We start from the raw sequence: 23,098 nt of genomic DNA on the forward strand, positions 1-23,098 counted from the left end.
CCAAAGAAGGAACCCAAACTCACAGAGGGGAGGTGCCCTGACACAGGGAAGCTTAAAGGCCCCACAGTGTGAGGGGACCAGTTTAGCAGGACTTCCCAGCGCCCCCAGTACCTAGATGTTCTACTCTTTCTTGCTGTATTTGCCCATGCCGTCCCCCTTTTTGGAATAGTCTCCTCTCCAACCTATACACTTTCATGCTGCCTGTGTGTGTATCTACATTTATATATTTAATTAATTGATGTATTTTTAAGAAAGGGAGAGGATGGCAGGGTGTGGTGGCTCATGCCTGTAATTCCAGCACTTTGGGAGGCTGAGGCAGGCGGATCACCTAAGGTCAGGAGTTCCAGGCCAGTCTGCCCAACATGGCAAAACCCCGTCTCTACAAAAAATACAAAAAATTAGCCGGGTGTGGGCCGGGCGCGGTGGCTCAAGCCTGTAATCCCAGCACTTTGGGAGGCCGAGATGGGCGGATCACGAGGTCAGGAGATCGAGACCATCCTGGCTAACACGGTGAAACCCCATCTCTACTAAAAAATACAAAAAAACTAGCCGGGCGAGGTGGCGGGCGCCTGTAGTCCCAGCTACTCGGGAGGCTGAGGCAGGAGAATGGCATAAACCCGGGAGGCGGCGCTTGCAGTGAGCTGAGATCCAGCCACTGCACTCCAGCCTGGGCGACAGAGGGAGACTCCGTCTCAAAAAGAAAAAAAAAAAAAAAAATCAGCCGGGTGTGGTGGAGGGCACCTGTAATCCCAGCTACTCGGGAGGCTGAGGCAGGAGAATTGCTTGAACCTGGCAGGCAGAGGTGGCAGTGAGCTGAGATCATACCACTGCACTCCAGCCTAGGCAACAAGAGCTAAACTCTGTCTCAAAAAAAAAAAAAAAAGAAAAGAAAAGGGAGAGGAGGCTGGGCATGGTGGCTCATCCCTGTAATCCCAGCACTTTGGGAGGCCAAGGTGGGTGGATTACTTAAGGTCAGGAGTTCGAGAGCAGCCTGGCCAACATGGTGAAACCCTGTTTCTACTAAAAAATACAAAAATTAGCCAGGTGTGATGGTGTGCACCTGTAATCCCAGCTACTCAGGAGACTGAGGCACGAGAATCATTTGAACCCAGGAGGCCAAGGTTGCAGTGAGCCGAGATCATGCCACTGTACTCCAGTCTGGGCGACAGAACAAGACTCTGTCTCAAAAAAAAAAAAAAGGAAAAAGAAAAAAAAGGAAAAAAAGGAAAAAAAGGGAGAGGAGACAGTGGGAGGAGGAAGAGGAAAGAGGAAAGGAGAAGAAGAGAGGGGATAGAAGGACGGTGAGAAAGGGAATATATCCAGCTCAGAAGTTTCTTCCCTACCAGAACGTGAACGGCCCTCCCCCGAACTCCCAGAGCCTGCTCCTGGGAACTCTCTAAATCCTGCCTTGCTTTATAGTTGTGTGTATGTCTGTCTATCTGTCTTGTGCTCCCTGTTGGATAGGAAGCTCCTTGGGGACAGGATCTTGTCAAATTTTTCATTTTCTCTTTCACAGTACCTAGTTCCTGTATCTAAACTTAGTAGATGCTAAAAAGATGTTGGCTGTTTGACTGATACAACCAAAAAAAAAAAAAGGCCTCCAGAATTCAGAAGTAAAGGGAGAGGCAGCAAATCCTGTCACATCTGGCTTAATTACACATTGATGGTGACCTACTAACAAGGTCCCTTATGAGTAACTTAAAATGTAATTATTCTTTAAGATTGATCATATTACCCAGATTTTTATATCTTGCATGTTTTGAGCAAATATCTTAACAGGAAGCAGTACAGTGTGATGAAGGAGTCAGAGAGAGACCTGGCTCCACATTCTGCTCTACCACCTCCGACCTGAGTAGTTCATTGGACCTTGGACGTTGAGCCTCAGGATCTTTTTCTGTAAAATGATGATAATAATCTTACCTCCAAGACTGGCTTATATTAAAGCTCTTGTTAAAGTAGTTAGCAAGTCATTATTTAAATTTTTTGAATATTTTTAACATTTCATAAAATGTATTGAATGTATTTAGCCATAATCTATTTAACCACTGTACCATTTTTACACATTAAGATAATGTTTAACATTTTTAATATTTTAAATAATTTTGTAAATGTAGATCTTGGAGGAAGAACTTTTCATCAAATTTAGATTTATTCCTTAGGATTGATTTCACAAGTGTAATTATCGTATCAAAAAGAAATTTTATGGCTCTTCATATGCATAATCAAATAGCTTTCAAAAAGGCAAAACCAATGTATGTTCCCACTAATACATGATATATGAGAATCCCCATTTCATCACATTCCTATCAGGATTTCCCAGGGGTTTTTTAATTTGCAAATTTGATAGGCAGAAAATGCCATCTTGTTTGTTTTCATGTCTTTATTAATGAGGTTAAACATATTTTCCAGGTATTTTCAAACAAGCTTTGTTTTTCCCTTTTGAGAATTAACTATTCCTGTCAACAAGGCATTCCTAACCAGGCACTCTACTTACCAAGTTTTAAAATGTTCCTTAAAATGCTGTAGAACATTTGCTAGTACGTAGCCAATGAAGTTAGAACTCTCAGCACTTTCTTCAAGAGGGATCTTGAGTGTGAAATTAGAGGAAGGCAGAATGCTTAAGTCTGTCATCACTGTTTCATCTTGTTTGGAAATATTTCCTTCATGAATCCTTGGAACTACCTACAGAAGAAGGATTATACAGTAAAAGATTACTAAATCCCAATACACGTTCAATAGTAATTTAATACCACCTTAGTCAGGATAGGCTAGGCTGTGCTGAGGTAACAGATTAGTCCCGGCATTCCTAGGGCTTCATGCAACAAAGATTTATCTCTTGCTCGTGTTATGTGTCCGTTACAAGGGCTGCATACCAGTAAACACTGAGGAGCCTGGTAGGCAGAGGCACATTATCTCATAGCTGTAGCAGATGAATTCATGACTTTCTTTGTGCCCTCAGCAGAAAAAGAGAATAGATGAGCACACATAGGCTCTTCACTGTCTCAGTCTACAAAGAACTCTTCTCAGTTTTGCTCACGCTTCATTGGCCAGAACTTGCCACATGGCAACGTTTAACCACGGGGGAGCTGGAAAATATGAGACAGCAGGTGGGATGTTTGCTGAGTATTACTGTCTGTGCCACAAACTTTATTGCATTGCACCAAGCTTTGTACTGAGTTTTCCTAAAAATTTACAATTTATGGTTGTTTGTGTGATTTTGGCAAGAATCAATGCAAAATTTATGTCACTCTTAATGAATAACATGTATGTTACTCTCTTAATGAATTCTCCAGTGCATAGACTTTGATTTGAATCATTTAAATGGAACTGAACTGATAGGCAACTTGATGTAACCTTAAGAGAATGATTTTTAAATTTTCCCTTCTCTTTCTGTGACTATAACATATATAAAAACGGCATAAAGTATTTGTTTGGTTTAAATAATTGTAAAGTAAACACTTACGTAACTATTATACAGCCAGGGGCCATAACCCTTTTCACTTGCTGGAATTTGCATATTTCTTTCCTAAGGCTTCTCTTCAGCACTTGCTATTTTATGGGTTTGTATTTTTCTTTACATGGTGACATAAGAGCTGTTTTGAGAAAAGTAACTTCACAGGCAGTTTAGCAAAGTGGTTACGTTCACTCATTCTAGAGAAATACTGCTTGACTCTGAATTCTAGTTCTACCATTTACTAGCTGTGTGAGCTCAGACAAGTTGCTTAACCTCCTTTGTGCCTCATTTGAAAAACTGCGGAAAGAATTCTGCTTCCCTTATAGGGTCACTGAGGGTATTAAATGGTCTGATATATGGAAAAAGTTATTAGAACATTGCCTGACACCTAGTAAATGCTCTTTAGTGGTAATAATTGTTATAAAAGTGTATAATTGAAAACCATAATTTTATTTTATGTGGAGGTTTTTATATAGAAGTGCCTTTGCTATCAGCATAAAGAATTTTAGATGTAATCCCAGCACTTTGGGAGGCGGAGACGGGCGGATCACGAGGTCAGGAGATCGAGACCATGCTGGCTAACACGGTGAAACCCCCTCTCTACTAAAAAATACAAAAAATTAGCCAGGCGGTGGTGGACGCCTGTGGTCCCAGCTACTCGGGAGGCTGAGGCGAATGGCGCGGAACTCCAGGAGGTGGAGCTTGCAGTGAGCTGAGATCCGGCCACGCAACTCCAGCCTGGCTTACAGAGCCAGACCCGCCTCCCAGGAGGAAGCGGTGGCCTGCTGGGTCTCAGACTTTGGGAGGCCGAGGGATCATGAGTCAAGATCATCCTGCAGAAACTGTCTCTACTAACACAGCTGGCGGTGGCGGGCTGGGAAGTCCAGCTACCGGGAGGCTGAGGCAGGAGAACAGTGGGAGGCGGAGGGCAGGTGAGTTGAGATCTGCCATGCCCAGTGCCTGGGCTATTGAGCGGAGACTCTGTCTCAAAAAAAAAAAAAAAAGAATTTTAGATACATCTGTTAGTGTTACTCAGAGACACCAGAATGGAAGTAAATTGAAGCACAGAATAGGAAATACTGACAATGGTAAAAACAACTAAATATTGACTGTAGATTTTTTTTTTTTTTTTTGGAGACGGGAGTCTTGCTCTGTTGCCCAGGTTGGAGTGGCCGGATCTCAGCTCACTGCAAGCTCCACCTCCCGGATTTACACCATTCTCCTGCCTCAGCCTCCCCGAGTAGCTGGGACTACAGGCGCCACGGCCTCGGCTAGTTTTTTTTTGTATTTTTTAGTAGAGACGGGTTTCACCGGGTTAGCCAGGATGGTCTCTCTGATCTCCTGACCTCGTGATCCTCCGCCTCGGCCTCCCAAAGTGCTGGGATTACAGGCTTGAGCCACCGCGCCCGGCCTGACTGTAGATTTCTAAAGGTTGAAAGCACTGCTAAAATTTTTCTTCAAGTTTTATTCTTCAAGACAATACGTTTTCCTCATTAAACTTAAAGTCTGTATATACGAGGATGATCGAATATATTGAATTACTTTACCTTCCTTGAGTATGATCTAATGGAGTTACAGAATCAGAGAGCTAGCAGGGATTGGAACAGTGGCTTTCAAAACTCTTTGACTGTGGTCTGTAGTAATGAATACACTTGATAGCATGACTCAAAACACACATGTATGTCTACATATGTGTGTATATATGTTTACACACATACACATATACCAAATGGAAATGAAATTCCATGATGTGCATATGACTTATGAAATGCAATACATGCTAATATTTTCTAGTTTGTCCTATTCTATTTTTTGTATGGTTTTTAACCTTGTTTTTTAATGAGCTTGCTGTGACTTTCCAAACTTATTTCTGAAATCATGCACGATCCACAGCTTTGTAGTTTGAAAGAGGGAAATGCTGGATTACAGAATGCTGTAAGTCAAATTTCCTAGAAGCAGTGCCTGAGATTCTGACAGAAATGGTTTATAAAGGAGTGCTCTCAGGTGTGACTTTTAAGGGGAGAGGCAAGCAAACTAGAGAAGAGAAAGCAGCTAAGCAAGAATATGGCTTCAGATGACCATTAGCCTCAGCCTGATCCTGCAGGAAACTCTGGGGCATAAGTGCCCCAAGGGCAATCTTTGGGAGAAAGTTTCAGAGATAAGCAGTTAGCAGCAGCACCAGCACCAGTGGGAGCTGGTAAAAGGGATCCCCAGGGATCTGGATAGGGCACCAACATAACATACTACATAGAATATTGCATCTTCAATTGTTCTGCCCAGTAATTTTTGTATCCAGCTCTTTTTGGGAACCCCTCGATACCAGCCTCATCAGGAATCACTAGCCTGATGCGTTTGTAGATTAAGGTAATATGTGTGTGTTGGAGGGGGGATGTCTTAGGAAGAAAAGTCACTTGAGTGTTATGCAAAAAGTTATTGACTGAACCTGGGAGTCATGGTATAGGTGGAATTTAAGATGGCAATATGTTTTTATTTTTGTTTTTGCTTCTGAGACAGACTCTCACTCTGTTGCCCAGGCTGGAGTGCAGTGGCATGATCTCTGCTCTCTGCAACCCCCACCTCCTGGGTTCAAGCGATTCTCCTACCTCAGCCTCCTGAGTAGCTGGGATTACAGGTGTGCGCCATCACACTTGGCTAATGTTTTATGTTTTTGGTAGAGATGGGGTTTCACCATGTTAGCCAGGCTGGTCTCAAACTCCTGACCTCAAGTGATGCACCCACCTCGGCCTCCCAAAGTGCTGGGATTACAGGCATGAGCCACCGTGCCCAGCTGGCAATATATTTTTATGTGAAGAGTAACATATAAATGTTTAATTCTCAAGATAACTCAGTGGCTTTATTGTGTCAGCAACTAATAAGAGCTATAATTTACAGAGCTCTTGTTTTGTATAAGAAATCTATACTAATCACTTTTAGGTGTACATGTTAAGATAGCTGTTATTGTTCCCATTTTACTACAGGTGAAAACTGAGGCCTACAATGGTTCAGGTACTTTCCCAAGCTTACTCAGCTGGTAAGTTTCAGAGTCAAATTTTGAACTCAAATTGCTTTATTTGTAAGTCTTCTCTCTTAAAAACTACATTGGCCAGATTTCTTCAAGGTTACCTCTATCAGTTATAGCCCTATAACTCTAAGCAGAATTAGCCATTTCTAGATTAGAAAGTATTTTTTTGTTTTTGTTTTTTTGAGATGGAGTCTCGCTCTGTCGCCCAGGCTGGAGTGCAGTGGATGGATCTCAGCTCACTGCAAGCTCCGCCTCCCGGGTTCACGCCATTCTCCTGCCTCAGCCTCCCGAGTAGCTGGGACTACAGGCGCCCGCCACCTCGCCCGGCTAGTTTTTTGTATTTTTTTTAGTAGAGAGGGGGTTTCACCGTGTTAGCCAGGATGGTCTCGATCTCCTGACCTCGTGATCCGCCCGTCTCGGCCTCCCAAAGTGCTGGGATTACAGGCTTGAGCCACCGCGCCCGGCCTATTTTGTGTTTTAAATTGATTTTCCTTATAGAGTTTCTTGTTTTCTAAAGACCATGAACTACGTTAAATCAAGTCAGCCTGAAGGCAATCACAATGGAAATATGAATACCCCCTGCAGCTTGTTTTCAAATTCAGATACAATTCATACATAAATTAACACTGAAATCAAGGTGTGCACATGTCATCTCCGTATCTGCTCTTGGGTCTCGCCTTTACCTGTATTGAATTAAAGATGATCTCCGTTTCTGGGGTCTGGTTTGCCAGTTCAGACACCCAGCCAAATTGCCCTCTCATCTTCTCCACCAGATAGGCAGTGTCCTCCAAGTGCTTCCGGGCCATCTGGAGAATCTGGCTGTACTGCTGATTGGATACATTGACCAACTTGATGGCCTCGTCTAATTCTGTGTGTAGAGCAGGTACGCCAGGACAGTCTAGCAAAGAAGAAAGTAACGTGGAGAAGGAAAAGGTCCATGAAGCTTGGAGGTGGGCGACGTGGGCTTACATCCCAGCCCTTACACTGTCTATTTTCCCCTTTTGCCTGTGGGAGTTTTTAGTTATGTCTGTTGTTCTGGAGTAATTACTAATATCGCCTACATCTGTGTCAAATCAGATCCAGTTTAACTGTTAATTATATGGTTTTATGTAACAGAAACTGGGCTGGAGACAGAACTTTTTGTCATAAATTCCACATGCCTACCACCTATATTAAGAAAAAATTTGCCAAAACAGATGAAGTCCTTACTATGCCCCTTCTACATCACATCCCATTTATCCCTTAAAAAGGACACTACTGTTTGATTTTGGATGTATATGTCCAGTACCAGTAATCAGTATGAGAAAAGAGGAAAAGAACCACATATAGTGAAGCCACTTAAAATTAAGACCAAAAGTGTATAGTAAATAGTGAAAAAAAAAAGATTTGTGATGTTTTGGAAATTAGTTTATATTTATCAATAATGAAATTATAATCACAGTTGCGTGTTTAGTATTAGAACAAAGTAAATCAAAGCTGATTGAAGAGACAAAATTATTATTTGATTAAAGGTATGAGATGTGTTTATAATAGCAAAACCTTGAAAGCAAATGTACTTCAGCTGGGGAATGAATAAATAAATAGTGATCTGCCTACATTGACCAACATACAACAGTGAATTAATGAACTAGAGCGGCACGTATCCACATGGCTAACTCTTGCAAACTACACTGAGTGAAAAGCCACATTGCAAAAGAATACATAAGTAATAATATTTATATTGTTAAGAAAGAAAAATTATCCAGAACTTGGAAATAAGGCAAAAGAATGGCTGCATTTCCTTTCGTTTCTTTTTCTTTTCTTTTTTTTTTTTTTTCTTTTTCCAAGACAGGTTCTCGCTCTGTTACCCAGGCCAGAGTGCAGTGGCGTGATCATAGCTCACTACAGCCTCGAACTCCTGGGCTCAAGTGCTATTTCCACCTTAGCCTCCTGAGTAGCTGGGACTACAGGCTGACACCACCATGCCCAGCTAATTTTTAATTTTTTTATAGAGGCGGGGTCTCACTTTGCTGCCCAGGCTTGCATGTCCTTTCAATGTCATACTAAATTATTGTCTAAGAGGTCGACCCAAAGATCACTTCAAGGTCTAAGGAAGAGATCCTTTGTTGTCTTCACTATTTACTATTGATTAGGGCCTGACTCCATGAAATTACCTGTAAATTATGGAATGAAAAGTGGCAAATGTTTGTCTAGTAGAGATGTAAATTATTTTGGTCTGTTAGAAAAGATAATGGCAAAATTTACAGTTTAGTTGCCTTTTCGAATATTAACTAACTTATATCTAATTCCATAATCTTTCAGCATCCTGTCTGTCCTTGACTGTAAGCACTCCAGTCTCTCTTATACTCCTTTGACCCAGCTCTAACACTCTGCTGGTTCCTTCATTAATAAGTTAAATAGTCAAATTAACATTTGATATGTGCCCATTTCTTTTTTTTCTTTTCTTTCTTTTTCTTTTTTTATGTTTGAGACAGAGTATCACTCTGTTGCCCAGGCAGGAGTGCAGTGGCACAATCTTGGCTCACTGCAACCTCTGCTTCCTGGGATCAAGTGATTCTTGTGCCTCAGCCTCCCGAGTAGCTGGGACTACAAGTGCACGCTACCATGCCTGGCTAATTTTTGTATTTTTAGTAGAGATAAGGTTTCACCATGTTGACCAGGCTGGTCTCAAACTCCTGGCCTTAAGTGATTGCCCACCTTGGCCTCCCAAAGTGCTGGGATTACGGGCATGAGCCACCGCGCCCAGCCAGACATGTGCCCATTTCATGTTTGTATGATGCATTTTTTTTTTTGAAACGGAGTCTCACTCTGTCGCCCAGGCTGGAGTGCAATGGTGCAATCTTGGCTCACTGCAACCTCTGCCTCCCGAGTTCAAGCAATTCTCCTGCCTCAGCCTCCTGAGTAGCTGGGACTACAGGCACGCACCACCACGCCCAGCTAATTTTTTTTTGTATTTTCAGTAGAGACAGGGTTTCACCATGCTGGTCAGGCTGGTCTGGAACTCCTGACCTCGTGATCTGCCCACCTTGGCCTCCCAAAGTGCTGGGATTACAGGCATGAGCCACCACGCCTGGCTGTATGAAGCATATTTTTAAGGTTAAAAGTTCTACATTGACAATGCAAAAATCAAAATGTAAAACATTGCTATGTAGGATATAGGCATGTGTATATATTATATGTATAAGGGACATGGTAGGAGTAGGAAGAAATGCAAGGAAATAATTAATACCAACTTCAAAATAGCACTTTCCTTTTGAGGAGATAAAGTGAATGTGATGTAGAAGGGGACATAGTGGGGCTTTCTCTGTTTTGGTAATGTTCTATTTCTCAATCTAGGTGATTGAGAATTTTTTTTTTTTTTTTTTTTTTTTTTTCTGAGACAAAGTTTCACTCTGTCACCTAGGCTGGAGTGCAGTTGCTCGATCTCGACTCACTGCAACCTCCGCCTCCTGGTTTCAAGCGATTCTTCTGCCTCAGCCTCCGGAGTAGCTGGGATTACAGATGTGCACCACCACACCTGGCTAATTTTTATATTTTTAGTAGAGACAGGGTTTCACCATGTTGGCCAGGCTGGTCTCAAACTCCTAACCTCAAGTGATTCTCCTGCCTCAGCCTCCCAAAGACCTGGAATTACAGGCATGAGCCACCATGCCTGGCCTATTATATCATTCTTTTTTTTTTTTTTTTTTTTTTTTTTTTTGAGACGGAGTCTTGCTCTGTCGCCCAGGCTGGAGTGCAGTGGCGCGATCTCGGCTCACTGCAAGCTCCACCTCCTGGGTTCACGCCATTCTCCCGCCTCAGCCTCCGAGTAGCTGGGACTACAGGCGCCCGCCACCACGCCCGGCTGGTTTTTTGTATTTTTAGTAGAGACGGGGTTTCACCATGTTAGCCAGGATGGTCTCGATCTCCTGACCTCGTGATCCACCCGCCTCGGCCTCCCAAAGTGCTGGGATTACAGGCTTGAGCCACCGCGCCCGGCCCATTCTTTATATATTTATAATAAAATGCAATTTATAATAACAGTTTTAAGCAGTATGGGAGCACATTAGGACATTCTTTACATTTTACCTTTGCAACACTAAACTTTCATTGAATTTGTACTGTATTACCTGATGTATACTGTATCTATTATCTGGTGCATATTGATTATCAGATGCATTTTAATGTATTATCTGATTTATTCTGTATTATCTTGTGACATTCAAGAATTATTAATAAACTATTTTAGCTGGGTAGAAGGAAATAGATGTTAATGATACATAGAGGGATGCTTGAGCAGGACTATTTTTGTAAGAGGTCAGTATATTAAGTGTATATTTTTCTGTTATAAAAACCTCTGCTTCTGTATATAACCTTGCAACTGTGACTTAAAAAACAAATACTTGAATAATGAGAATCACTGATACTTCAGACATTTTATTTAATCTTCAAAAGATGTGTATGAAGCAGATATATTATTCCCACCTTCCAAATGATAAAACAGGCTGAGAGTCCTCGAGTCAGCAATTCAGGAGAGAGAGCACTCCTTTTTTATTTTTTAAAATTTTATTTATCTATGTATTTATTTTTTCTTTTTTCGAGACAGAGTCTCACTCTGTGGCCCAGGCTGGAGTGCAGTGGCTTGATCTCAGCTCACTGCAACCTCTGCCTCCCAGGTTCAAGCAATTCTCTTGCCTCAGCCTCCTGAGTAGCTAAGATTACAGGTTCATGCCACCACACCCGGCTAATTTTTCTATTTTTAGTAGAACGGGGTTTCGCCATGTTGACCAGGCTGGTCTCAAACTCGTGACCACAGGTAATCCGCCCACCTCGGCCTTCCAAAGTGCTGGGATTACAGCGTGAGCCACTGTTCCAGGCCAGGAGAAAGAGCACTCTCAACTGCTCAGGTTACCCAGCGAAAAGGTCCAGTTTATAATCAAAGCTACTTGGAGCAATGCTTTCCAAACCCTCTTCTGCCACAAGACATTCTAGATGTCAAAATTGTCTAATATACATTCTAAGGTGGGGTAGATGTGTCCATGGCAGAGAATTTGGCCCAAGAGGGATGTGGAGAAGTAGACACATCCATTTGTATAATGGACTCTGCTTTCAAAAGAAGGGGGAGAAAAGACCATGAGGTGGGGAGAGGCTGAGAGAGAATGAAGTGGAAGAGGGAGAGAAAGAACAATCCTTGTTCTTGTTCTGTGGCCCGTGTAACCTGTCTCCCTTACTAGCCCAGCTAGCCTGAGAATTCAGTGGAAATAGGAACCTAGGCTGGTGATGTTTAAAAAGGAGAAAGGGGCTGGGCGTGGTGGCTCAGGCCTGTAATCCCAGCACTTTGGGAGGTGGAGGCAGGCGGATCACTTGAAGTCAGGAGTTCACCACTAGCCTAACGAACATGGTGAAACCCCATCTCTTCTAAAAATACAACAAAGTAGCTAGGCATGGTGGCAGATGCCTGTAATCCCAGCTACTCGAGAGGTTGAGGCAGGAGAATCACTTGAACCTGGGAAGCGGAGGTTGCAGTGAGCTGAGATCGTGCCATTGCACTCCAGCCTGGGTGACAGAGTGAGACTCCGGCTCAAAAAGAAAGAGAAAGGGAGTGTTGTCGACTCTAAAAAGATTTAATAACTACTCGAATAATGATCTAATTTAATAGACTCCATTAAATTCATGGGTTTTTTATTTAATTGAATAAAAAAATTAGAAAGGGAACTTTATTCCTTTTGAGTTGGAAAGCATATAGATGTTTAGAACCCCTACAATGCGTTAATTTGCACAATGGAAAGATCTATTTCTTTTTTTTTTTTTTTTTTTTTTTTGAGACGGAGTCTCGCTCTGTCGCCCAGGCTGGAGTGCAGTGGCCGGATCTCAGCTCACTGCAAGCTCCGCGTCCCGGGTTTACGCCATTCTCCTGCCTCAGCCTCCTGAGTAGCTGGGACTACAGGCGCCCGCCACCTCGCCCGGCTAGTTTTTTGTATTTTTTAGTAGAGAGGGGGTTTCACCGTGTTAGCCAGGATGGTCTCGATCTCCTGACCTCGTGATCCGCCCGTCTCGGCCTCCCAAAGTGCTGGGATTACAGGCTTGAGCCACCGCACCCGGCCAAGACCTATTTCATAATAGAGAATATCAATATGTAATTTGCAGGCTCCTTGAGCAAGGTGATTAAATAAAAGTAATATGTTAAAAAGTCAAATTTTAAAGATGTCTAATAATTTTTAATATCATATATGCATACATGTACATATGGTCCCCAACTTAGAATGGTTCGACTTACAATTTTTTAACTTATGATGGGTTAACTGTGACATAACCCTATCCTAAGTCAAGGAATATCTTATGGTTAAAAGTTTGGAAAATACAGAAAGAAGTATTTTTAAAAATCATGTTTAATCTTAAAACCCAAAGGTAACCTTTATTACTATTGTGGTGTATCTAATGATACTTTAAAAGCCAAATATGTTCAGGATATTATGTTGTTTGAGATTGTAACAATTTCTTGGCCAGCCACTCACGCCTGTAATCCCAGCACTTTGGGAGGCCAAGGTGGGAGGATCATGAGGTCAGGAGTTCGAGACCAGCCAGACCAATATGGTGAAACCCTGTCTCTACTGAAGATATAAAAATTAACCAAGTGTGGTGGCACATGCCTGTAATCCCAGCTACTCAGGAGGTTGAGGCAGCAGAATTGCTTGAACTCAGGAAGTAGAGGTTGCAGTGAGCGAAGATCTCACCACTGCACTCCAGCCTAGGTGACAGAAAAGATTGTAACAATTCCATTCTCCCTTTTCTCTGAACAGCAAAATTCGTTGCAAGTTGCTCATTGTTAGATTGAGGGGACAAAGCCAAGGGAAGGACAGGAGTTTCCACTGACTATACTTTTTGTTCTTTCTGTTGATATAAATTACTCCAGCGGTCTTCACTGTGGGAAGTTAAGGGCACAAGAGCTATTACTTGGTAGTAAACGAATTATAATCTGATTTTTCTGAACATCCTTTATAGCAGGGGTCCCCCAACCCCTGGGCAATGGACCCGTACCAGCCTGTGGCCTCTTAGGAAGGGAGTTGTACGTAGGAGGTGAGTGGCAGGTGAGCAAGCAGGACTGCCTGAGCCCCGCCTCCTGTCAGATCAGCAGAGGCATTCGATTCTCACAGGAGCACGAACCCTGTTGTGAACTGTGCATGCAAAGGGTCTAGGTTGAATGCTCCTTAGGAGAATAATGCCTGATGATCATCCCCAAACCGTACCCCCTGCCCCACCATCTTTGGAAAGATTGTCTTCCACGAATCTAGTCCCTCGTACCAAAAGGCTGGGGACCACTGTTTTATAGAAGAATTTTGTTAGAACCCAGAGATTATCTTGGGGCCTTTATTTACACATTACTCAACTGAGGCCTAGACAGCATAAATGACTTGCCCAAAATCTCTAGCTAGTGTTGTAGAATTTACTGACATATTGATTTCTGTCTATCCTGTATTTTCCAATTTCCAACTCTAAGCCATTAGCCACAGTTTTAAAATTTCCTTCCCTTAGGGCTTTAGTGAGATAAAATGCAGAAGCATAGGAATCAAAAGCTCTTGTTTTGTATAAGAAAATTTGTAATTTGGCCCTGGTCGGGTAGGAGGAGTGACTTCAGTCCGGAGAAGGAAAAGGGAATGAGGGGAGGGATGGAGGAAAGGGAGAATGATTTCCTAAATGGGGAAGGAACTAGAAAGGCCACTCTGGGAGGGAAAAGGATTCCCGGGGCTTGGAAGAAGCCACTTTCCCAATTTAAATGCTAATTAGTTAATTAACCCACCAATGGGAGAGAGCCAATGCCACTTAAAAAAAAAGATTTCACTTGTCTAAACACTGATTTACAGAATGAAAAGGTTTCTTTCATGGTTGGAGGCAGGGATTCTTTTTTTTTTGCGGTAAGAAGGAAGGAGTTGCCCTAATTTGCTCAAGGTTTTTCTTTTGCGCACAGTAGTGTTTGGTCATTAATCATTAAAAAAAAAAAAAAAAATCACAAGAACAAAAGTTTGTAAACCGGGCCGGGGGCGGTGGTTCATGCCTGTAATCCTAGCACTTTGGAAGGCCGAGGTGGGCGGATCACAAGGTCAGGAGTTAGAAACCAGCCTGGCCAATATGGTGAAACCTCGTTTCTACTAAAAATACAAAAAAATTAGCCAGGCGTGGTGGCGCACACCTGTAATCCCAGCTACTCGGGAGGCTGAGGAAGGAGAATTGCTTGAACCCGAAAGGTGGAGGTTGCAGTGAGCCGAGATTGCACCACTGCACTCCAGCCTGGGCAATAGAGCAATACACCGTCTCAAAAAAAAAAAAACAAAACAGTTTATAAACCTACATTGAACGCCCCCACATGGAAATGAGCCTGCAAAAAAGTGCTTGGAGGAGGAAAGCAAATGAATCCACCATGCTTGTGAGAATGAGATTTTGTCCTCTGTCCAGAATACTAAAGAAACCCTAAAAAAATTGTTAGATATGAGTTTTGAATTTCTTTTCAAACAATCAATATGTCAGTATATTCAATTCTTTGCCTTCTACTTTTAAACTTGATTTCCTCCTAAAGCAACCTTTTTAAATTACCTGCCCCGCCCCGACCCATTCCGATTACTTGCCCCGCCCAGACTCATTCCAAGTACCTACTCACCCTGACTAATTCCAATTACCTGCTCTGTCCTAACCATTCTTCCCGCCAAACCAGTCACCCCCATCACTCTCTTTAAATTAGCCAATCGGAATTAGTTTAGCCTGTGCGGTCTAACCCTAGCCAATAGGGGAACGACACAGCAGCAGGGGCCAGAACCCCTTCCCCTCCCTTGTCGAAGTGCGCGCTCACCGTTGTTCCATCTGTAAGGGTGCAACCGTCTATAGAAGTAACTTGCCTTGCTGAGAATTAAAAAGAAAATTTTATATTCGAGTGCTATGTCTTTTGTGACACCGAAACTTTATAACGAAATGTACCCCAGAACTTAAAGTATAATTTTAAAAAAATAGCAATTATTTACCTTCAGATAGGTGAGCCTGACATTTTTGGCATTTCTCATGAAATTTGAAACACCTCGACAAATTCTGCTCAAGTTCCCCACACAGTGCTCTGTCCTGCCCAGGTAACATCTTTGAAATCAGGCCTCCGTGGTCAGGGGCTACAGGGAACATAACATTTACACGTTAGTGTCTAAGAGTTTGCACTGTAAAGAAGTCAAGACAATGCCACTGCTTTTTCTTACCGGTGCTTTCAAAATCTTTTTCATGTATGTATGTATTTATTTATTTTTGAGACAGAGTTTTGCTCTGTTGCCCAGGCTAAAGTGCAGTGGCGGGATCTTGGCTCACTGCAACCTCTGCCTCCCGGATTCAAGTGATTCTCCTGCCTCAGCCTCCAAAGTAGCTAGGATTACAGGTGACAGCCACCACACCCAGCTAATCTTTGTACTTTTAATAGAGATGGGGTTGCACCATGTTGTCCAGGCCGGTTTCTTGAACTCCTGACCTCAAATGATCCACCCGCCTCGGCCTTCCAAAGTGCTGGGATTACAGACATGAGCCACCGTGCCGGGCCCTTTTTCCTATATTTAGACACAGAAACGCATGTTGGTGCAATAATTTCCTAGGACAACTGAACATCTATTAAAAATTGCACATACTCTTGAATCCAAGAATCTCATTACTAGACATTTATTATTAGTATATACACAAATATATTAATGCATGTAATTTTATTTTCTAGGAGGAGTCATGAAGAATTATTAACAACTATCTTTTAGAAGAGGGACTAGATAAGGTAGGAGAGGGCAGCTTTCGTTAATTTTGTTCTTTTATATGTTTTAAAAATCGTATGTCTTACTTATATCATTAGTATTTCTGATGTCAATAGGATTAAGTAAATAGGTGACTGTAAGCAACTTTTTCTCTTGGATTTTTCTGTATTTTAAAAAACGCTTTAATAATTTTTTAAGCTATAATTGGGAAGAAGTTTCAAAGATATTAGAAATGTCTGTTTCTTAAAGTGGGTGATAAGTGGTTATTTTATTACTATTCTATTTTTGCATTTGTCATGTGTGTGTATGTATATATATATACACACATATGTGTGTGAGTATGTGTGTGTGGAGATGTACATACTGTTATGAACAGTGGGTCAAAGATTTAGGAAAATACCTAAAGCAGATCACGTTTTGAGAAGTTTTTTCCCCTAGGAGAATTAATCCATATAAAAATGTGTAAAAGAGAAGTCTATCCAACAGATAACTGGCAGTTCCCGATAGAGTATTTGACATTAAGAAACATGTATTACTAATTTACAACCTGATGATCTTCTGTTAGATTAAATCCTCAGCATTTAAAAATGAAACATTTTATTTTGACATAAATTGCAATGTCCATAGTTTAAAAACAGCGAAGCGTTGTTCGATAGAATGGCATGGAAGGCACCCATCCCCTTTGGTGACTAGAAAGTCAATTTCTCCCAGCTGCTTTCCTGGACCCTCTTCTTTGCCCTGCATAGCCCCCTGTGAGAATTTCCACTGTAGAATTGATTCCCGCTTAATGCAGTGTTTGCTTTCTTATCTTTTCCATTAGACTCTAAGCCTCTTGAGGGAAGGGACTTGGTCTTGCCATTTTAATCTTGTCATTCTTCATTACCTTCTTCTGCCATTTTACCCACGATATGGTGATGTAATTGTTCACTAATCTGTTTGCCTTTCTCTGGACTGAGTTCCTGGAAGTCAGAGGCTGTGTCATAATCATCGTTTTATCTCTAGCATCTAGATTAATACCTGGTATGTACACCAAGGATGACAAATTCTAGGCCCATATGACACTAATTCCCCATCCTGCACCCAGAGCACAATCTGTCACCTCACTTAGTCTAGCCTTGACAGAACCTCAGAACCCTTCGAGGGAGCTACTTCCAGTGCAGTCGCTGAGATAAATCATCTACTCTCCCACCTGCCTGTCTGTTTTTCCCATGTGAAAATTAATGTCCACTAATTCTCTCTTAAGGATTAGAAACAGGTCTGCTGGCCCCCTGCACTGGTCAAGCTACAGTAGAACATGATCTCATCTGTTCTTTCCAGGGATTCATAAGACAAGTGAAGACAATTCCAAGAGCTACTTTCCTGGACCTATTCACTTTCAACAGATTCAGGAACTGAGGTCCAGAAAGACCAAGGTAGGAAAGAAATATGAGACCAAAATGAGCCTATACTCAAAAAAACAAAAATAACATTGATTATCAAGATATTTCTGATTCTTTTTATTTTCGCTCTCCTTTTCTTGGTGTTCATAATTCAGTTTTGGCTATTTTTCTGATTTTGGCCCTTTAAACAATCATGACCAATAAGGCCCATCCATGAAGGTTGCCACACAGAACTTGCTCAGCAAATGTTGGTCAGTTACTATTATTATTAGCTCTGTTACAGCTACCACAGATTCAGTGGCTTGAAACAGCACAAATTCATTATTGTTTGGTCTTTTAGGTCAGAAGTCTGAAGTGGGTCTCACTGGGCTAAAATCAAGATGTCATCTGTTACAAAAAAAAAAAAATGCAAAAATTAGCTGGGTGTGGTGCCACGCACTTGTAGTCCCAGCTACTCAGGTGACTGAGACTCTGTCTCAAAAAAATAAAAAATATAAAAAATAAGATGTCAGTAGGGCTAGTTTTTTGGGTGGCTCTAGAGGAGAATTCATTTCTATACCATTTCCAGTTCCTCAAGGCCACCTACATTCCTCGGCTCATGGCCTCCATCCTCTGTCTTCAAGGCCATCAAAGTAGAGCCAAGTCCTTCTCTTGGGGCCACTGCAATTAATTCTTTTCTGCCTCCTTCTTCCACTTTTAAGGACCCTGTGATTACATTGAATCCATCAGTTGAGGCCGGGTACGATGGCTCATGCCTGTAATCCCAACACTTTGGGAGGCTGAGGTGGGCGGATCATTTGAGGTCAGAAGTTCAAGACCAGCCTGGACAACATGGTGAAACCCTGCCTCTAGTCAAAATACAAAAATTAGCCAGGCATGGTGGTGAGTGCCTATAATCCCAGCTACGCAGGAGACTGAGTCAGGAGAAGGGTGTGAACCCGGGAGGTGGAGGTTGCAGTGAGCCAAGATCACGCCACTGCACTCCAGCCTGGGCAACAGAGCAAGACTCTGTCTCAAAAAATAAATAAATAAAAATAAAGTCAGTTGATTAACAAATTTATTTTTTCCATCTGCAATCTTACTTTGCCTTTGCCACCTAACATAAATTCACAGGTTCTGGGGATTAGGGTGGGGATATTTTGGGCAGTCATTATTTTGCCTACCACAAGGGGCAAAACTCAAAGTGTCAAGTCATTAGGCAGATTTTCTAGGGCAGTAAGCTTACTCCTCACCAACTACCTGTCCAGAAAAGTGATGGAAACCACATTCAAGTGCCGTAGAGCCCCTGCCTGACTACTCTTGATAAACAGTCCACATTTGCTCATCTGGGAAGACAATGTCTCCTCTGCGGTAAGCTTCTGTGTACCGTCTGGCTAGGGGAGGGATGCTGGACGAAGAAGAGTACAACAGAGTAAATAGACTTTTTTGTTTGCTATTTTGTTTTTATCTTTAATATTTGCATTCACAGGGGACCTTGGCTTTTCAGGTCATCACTGAGATGGAAGTGGCACGGAGGGGCTGGGGAGGGTGTGTGTGAGGCAGCTGAGAGTAGGGTTGGCCCCTAGCTGTGTGAATGAGAAGGCAATGGTGGCAGACAGTGGAAACCCATGTTCGTAGCTGGTGTGTGTGGGTGAGGCTGCGGGTTGGGCACATTATCTAGGACTCTGGCATGTCTGGACCACTACTGACAGTCCCAGTACATGGAACAGGCTAATGCTTGTGTAAGGCTGCTACACAACATGGAGGGGAGGAACCCTTTTGTTCTTTTTTTTTGAGGGCGAGTCTCGCTTCATCAGCTTCAGGCTGGGCTGCAGTGGCACGACCTCGCCTACCGCAAGCTCCCGGGTTTTACGCCTATTCTCCTGCCTCAGCCTCCCAGTAGCTGGGACTACAGGCCAGCCACCTCGCCCGCTAATTTTTGTATTTTAGTAGAGATGGGATTTCACTGTGTTAGCTTGTGATGGTCTCGGATCTCTCTGACTCGATCCGCTCTCGCCTCGGCCTCCCAAAGTGCTGGGATTACAGGCTTGAGCCACCGCGCCCGGCCTCCTTTTGTTCTAATGAACACATTCTCAATGTTATTCCAAGACAGTTGATATCCATTTAAACAGTCAGGCTTAAATCACTTGATACCACCCAGCCTGGATAGATTTAGTCTACTTGCCTGGTGTTTATCCTGAATATTTGATGAATTTAGAACCTCAGAATGGAATACCAGACGAAATACTTGACTTATAAAAAAAGTCCACTGGACTCTGAAATAGAACCCAACAATTCCAGTAATGATGCCTGTTCTCTGTCCATGGAATGATGGGACCTGAAGGATGTAATGCATTGTTTCCTAGCTTCAGTTTCTGAAAAGTAAACCTCTCCCATGCAAAGGCCAGTTATGTAATGTCATGGCGATTTTGAGAATCTGATTCAGTTGTTGCCAGCTACAGCTAATATAATTGAAAAATAGTCAGATAGGGTCAGGCGTGGTGGCTGGCTGGGTGTGGTAGCTGGCTGGGTGTGGTGGCTCACGCCTGTAATTCCAGCACTTTGGGAGGCCAAGGCAGGCAGATCACCTGAGGTCAGGAGTTCAAGACTGGCCTGGCCAACATGGTGAAACCCCGTCTCTACTAAAAATACAAAAATTAGTCAGGCATGGTGGTGGGCACCTGTAATCCCAGCTGCTCGGGAGGCTGAGACAGGAGAATTGATTGAACGCAGGGGGCAGAGGTTGCAGGGAGCTGAGATCGCACCAGTACACTCCAGCCTGGACAACAGAGCAACACTCCATCTCAAGAAAAAAAAAGAAAAATAGATAGAAGGAGCCCATTTGATTTTCCATCTCAGAGGGGAGCAGCCTTTAACCTGGCTTAGTGGTCAATACAATAACAAAGGAAATGCAGATCCTACACTTGACCCTCGTGGCAACTCTCATTTCTCGAATGCTGTATCTACTTTACTCCATAGAAGCCCACAGAAGATATCTCCTGCCTGGAAACATAAAGCAGCATTGTGTCTCCAACATGGAATGCCATGAGGCATGATTACTATTGGTAGAAGGCAATTCTTATCTAATATTTCTGTAGTTTGGGGTTTGTGAGCATTTTCTGTGGTTTTATGCATACGCTTTATGATTTAAGGAATGATTGTAGTGATTCAGAGGAGGGCACTAAATTGCTCTGGTTATATGTCAGAGTGGGCTTCTTCTCAAACTGGGAGTTGAGGATTTCAGATCAATTTTACAGAAACTCTCTGATGCTTTAGCAGAATAGAGCTGAGCATCTACACGAGCTTTAATAAATGAGAGAAATGGCCAGGCATGGTGGCTCACATTTGCAATCCCAGCACTTTGGGAGGCCAATGTGGGTAGATCACCTGAGGTCAGGAGTTTGAGACCAGCCGGGCCAAGATAGTGAAACCCCTGTCTCTATTAAAAATACAAAAATATTAGCCGAGCGTGGTTGTGCACACCTGTAGTCCCAGCTACTCGGGAGGCTGAGGCAGGAGAATTGCTTGAACCTGGGATCAGAGGTTGCAGTGAGCCAAGATCGCACCACTGTACTCCAGGCTGGGAGGCAGAGCAAGACTCTGTCACAAAATGAAATAAATAAACAAATAATAAATGAGGGAACTGCTTTTTTTTTTTTTTTAAGTTCTCAACCTATTAGCATTTTTTCTTTCTGCTTTGAAAATTTGCTCTAGAAAGAGTTCAGTTCTCAACAATGATGGAAGAGGGATGGTGTTTAGCAGACTTCAAAGCTTCTTTTAAGAGGCTCTGAAACATTTTCCATAAATTATCTCTTCAAGAAACACCATACAATGTGACTCAGAAATGTCTACCATTTCTGAAGCTAAACAAAACTTGACTTTAGTATAGACCTCTAAGTAAAAGTTATTTTTTAATACTTGCCTTTGTCTTGTTTTGGTAAATCTTCTATTGCCTTCAGTGTCTTCGTAATTGTTTCACTGACACTTTCATAAATAGAGACACTGAAATTACAAAACAGCTGGAAGAAGTTGGGAATGTCCCAATGTTGCTCAAGATCTGCTTTGGTCATTGGCTCTTTAGAGAAAGCTGGAAAAAAGTAATGCTCAGTTAGGTCTGTATCTGATATGAAATGTGATTGAAAAGTCTGGTCAAATTCTTGCTGCATCTGTCTGAAGACGTTAAAACTCCTATCGAAGAGAGAATTCACATCCACAGTCAACTGGCTGAACACATCTTCCATTTGGGTCAATTGTGCATCTTCCTCAATGAGCTTTTCACTGATGGGGAGATCTTTTTCATTATCTTCATGGAAAGGAAATAGAAATTGATATATCTTCCGGAAAAACTGTTCAATCTGTGGAGTAGAGTAGGGGACAGAAATGGAATAAAAAATTACTTTCCTTCTGGACCCTTCCTTTCTTTCTTTCTTTTCTTTCTTTCTCTTTCTTTCTTTCTTTTCTCTCTTTCTTTCTTTCTTCTTTCTTTCTTTCTCTTTCTTTCTTTTGTTCTTTCTTTTCCTTTCTCTCTTTCTTTCTCTTTCTTTCTTCCTTTCTCTCTCTCTCTCTCTCTCTCTTCTTTCTTTTTTATTTGAGATGGAGTCTTGTTCTGTCGCTCAGGCTGGAGTGCAATGGCACCCTCCCGGCTCACTGCAACCTCCGTCTCCTTGGTTCAAGCAATTCTTCTGTCTCAGCCTCCCGAGTAGCTGGGATTACAGTCACACGCCGCCATGCCTGGCTAATTTTTTTTTTTTTTTTTTTTGTATTTTAGTAGATGCAGGGTTTTATCGTGTTGCCCAGGTTGGTCTGAAACTCCTGAGCTCAGGTGATCCACATGCCTTGGCCTCCCAAAGTGCTAGGATAACAGGGGTGAACCACTGCACTCGGCCCTGGACCATTTCTTATTGCAAATTTTAAAGTCAACTTACAGTAGTCATTTCAAATCAAGAATAATTCTTGGCAAGCTAGGATGAGGCAATGAACTTTAAGATAATTTCTTAACCCTCTTATACCTGACTTTGCCTTTGCCTATGGAAACAGGATCTGAAATTTCTCCTGGTTTACATTTGCCCACCAATAACCTAAAAAGGTCAAGTTTTCACTTTGGGAGGCCAAGGCGTATGGATCACCTGAGGTCACCAGCCTGGCCAACATGGTAAAACCCTGTCTCTACTAAAAATACAAAAATTAGCTGGGTGTGGTGGCAGGTGCCTGTAATCCCAGCTACTTAGGAGGCTGAGGCAGGAGAATCACTTGAACTCAGGAGGTGGAGGCTGCTGTGAACCAAGATGGCACCACTGCCCTCTAGCCAGGGCAAAAGAGCCACACCCCATCTCATGAAAAATATAAAGAAAAGAATTTGGGTGGGTTGTCTGCCTCTCCCTCTACCAGCTTCTGTTTACTTGACTCTTCATCCACAAAATAAACCTTTAAAGCCCCAAGAAATTTTCATAAGATCACACAACTGACCCAGATGGGAATGGTCCCCAAATCTCCTGACTTCCTGCTGCTGCTCATTACCCCA

General features: G+C 42.5%; 1 protein-coding gene across 1 annotated transcript in view; it reads right to left on the reverse strand.

Moving 5' to 3' along the window:
• Nucleotides 1-1,246: 1,246 nt before the first annotated feature.
• CLUL1 (clusterin like 1) overlaps nucleotides 1,247-23,098 on the reverse strand; it is a 31,084-nt gene continuing 9,232 nt past the window's right edge. Inside the window, exons 4-7 of the mRNA XM_021929978.2 lie at nucleotides 21,500-21,932; nucleotides 15,467-15,604; nucleotides 7,160-7,374; nucleotides 1,247-2,682 (exon numbers count right to left, since the gene is read on the reverse strand). Coding sequence (XP_021785670.2) covers nucleotides 2,491-2,682; nucleotides 7,160-7,374; nucleotides 15,467-15,604; nucleotides 21,500-21,932 — 978 coding nt within the window. The 3' untranslated portion in view covers nucleotides 1,247-2,490. The remainder of the gene's footprint in view (nucleotides 2,683-7,159; nucleotides 7,375-15,466; nucleotides 15,605-21,499; nucleotides 21,933-23,098) is intronic.

This window comes from Papio anubis, chromosome 19, assembly GCF_008728515.1.
Source record: "Papio anubis isolate 15944 chromosome 19, Panubis1.0, whole genome shotgun sequence".
Classification (NCBI taxonomy): domain Eukaryota; kingdom Metazoa; phylum Chordata; class Mammalia; order Primates; family Cercopithecidae; genus Papio; species Papio anubis.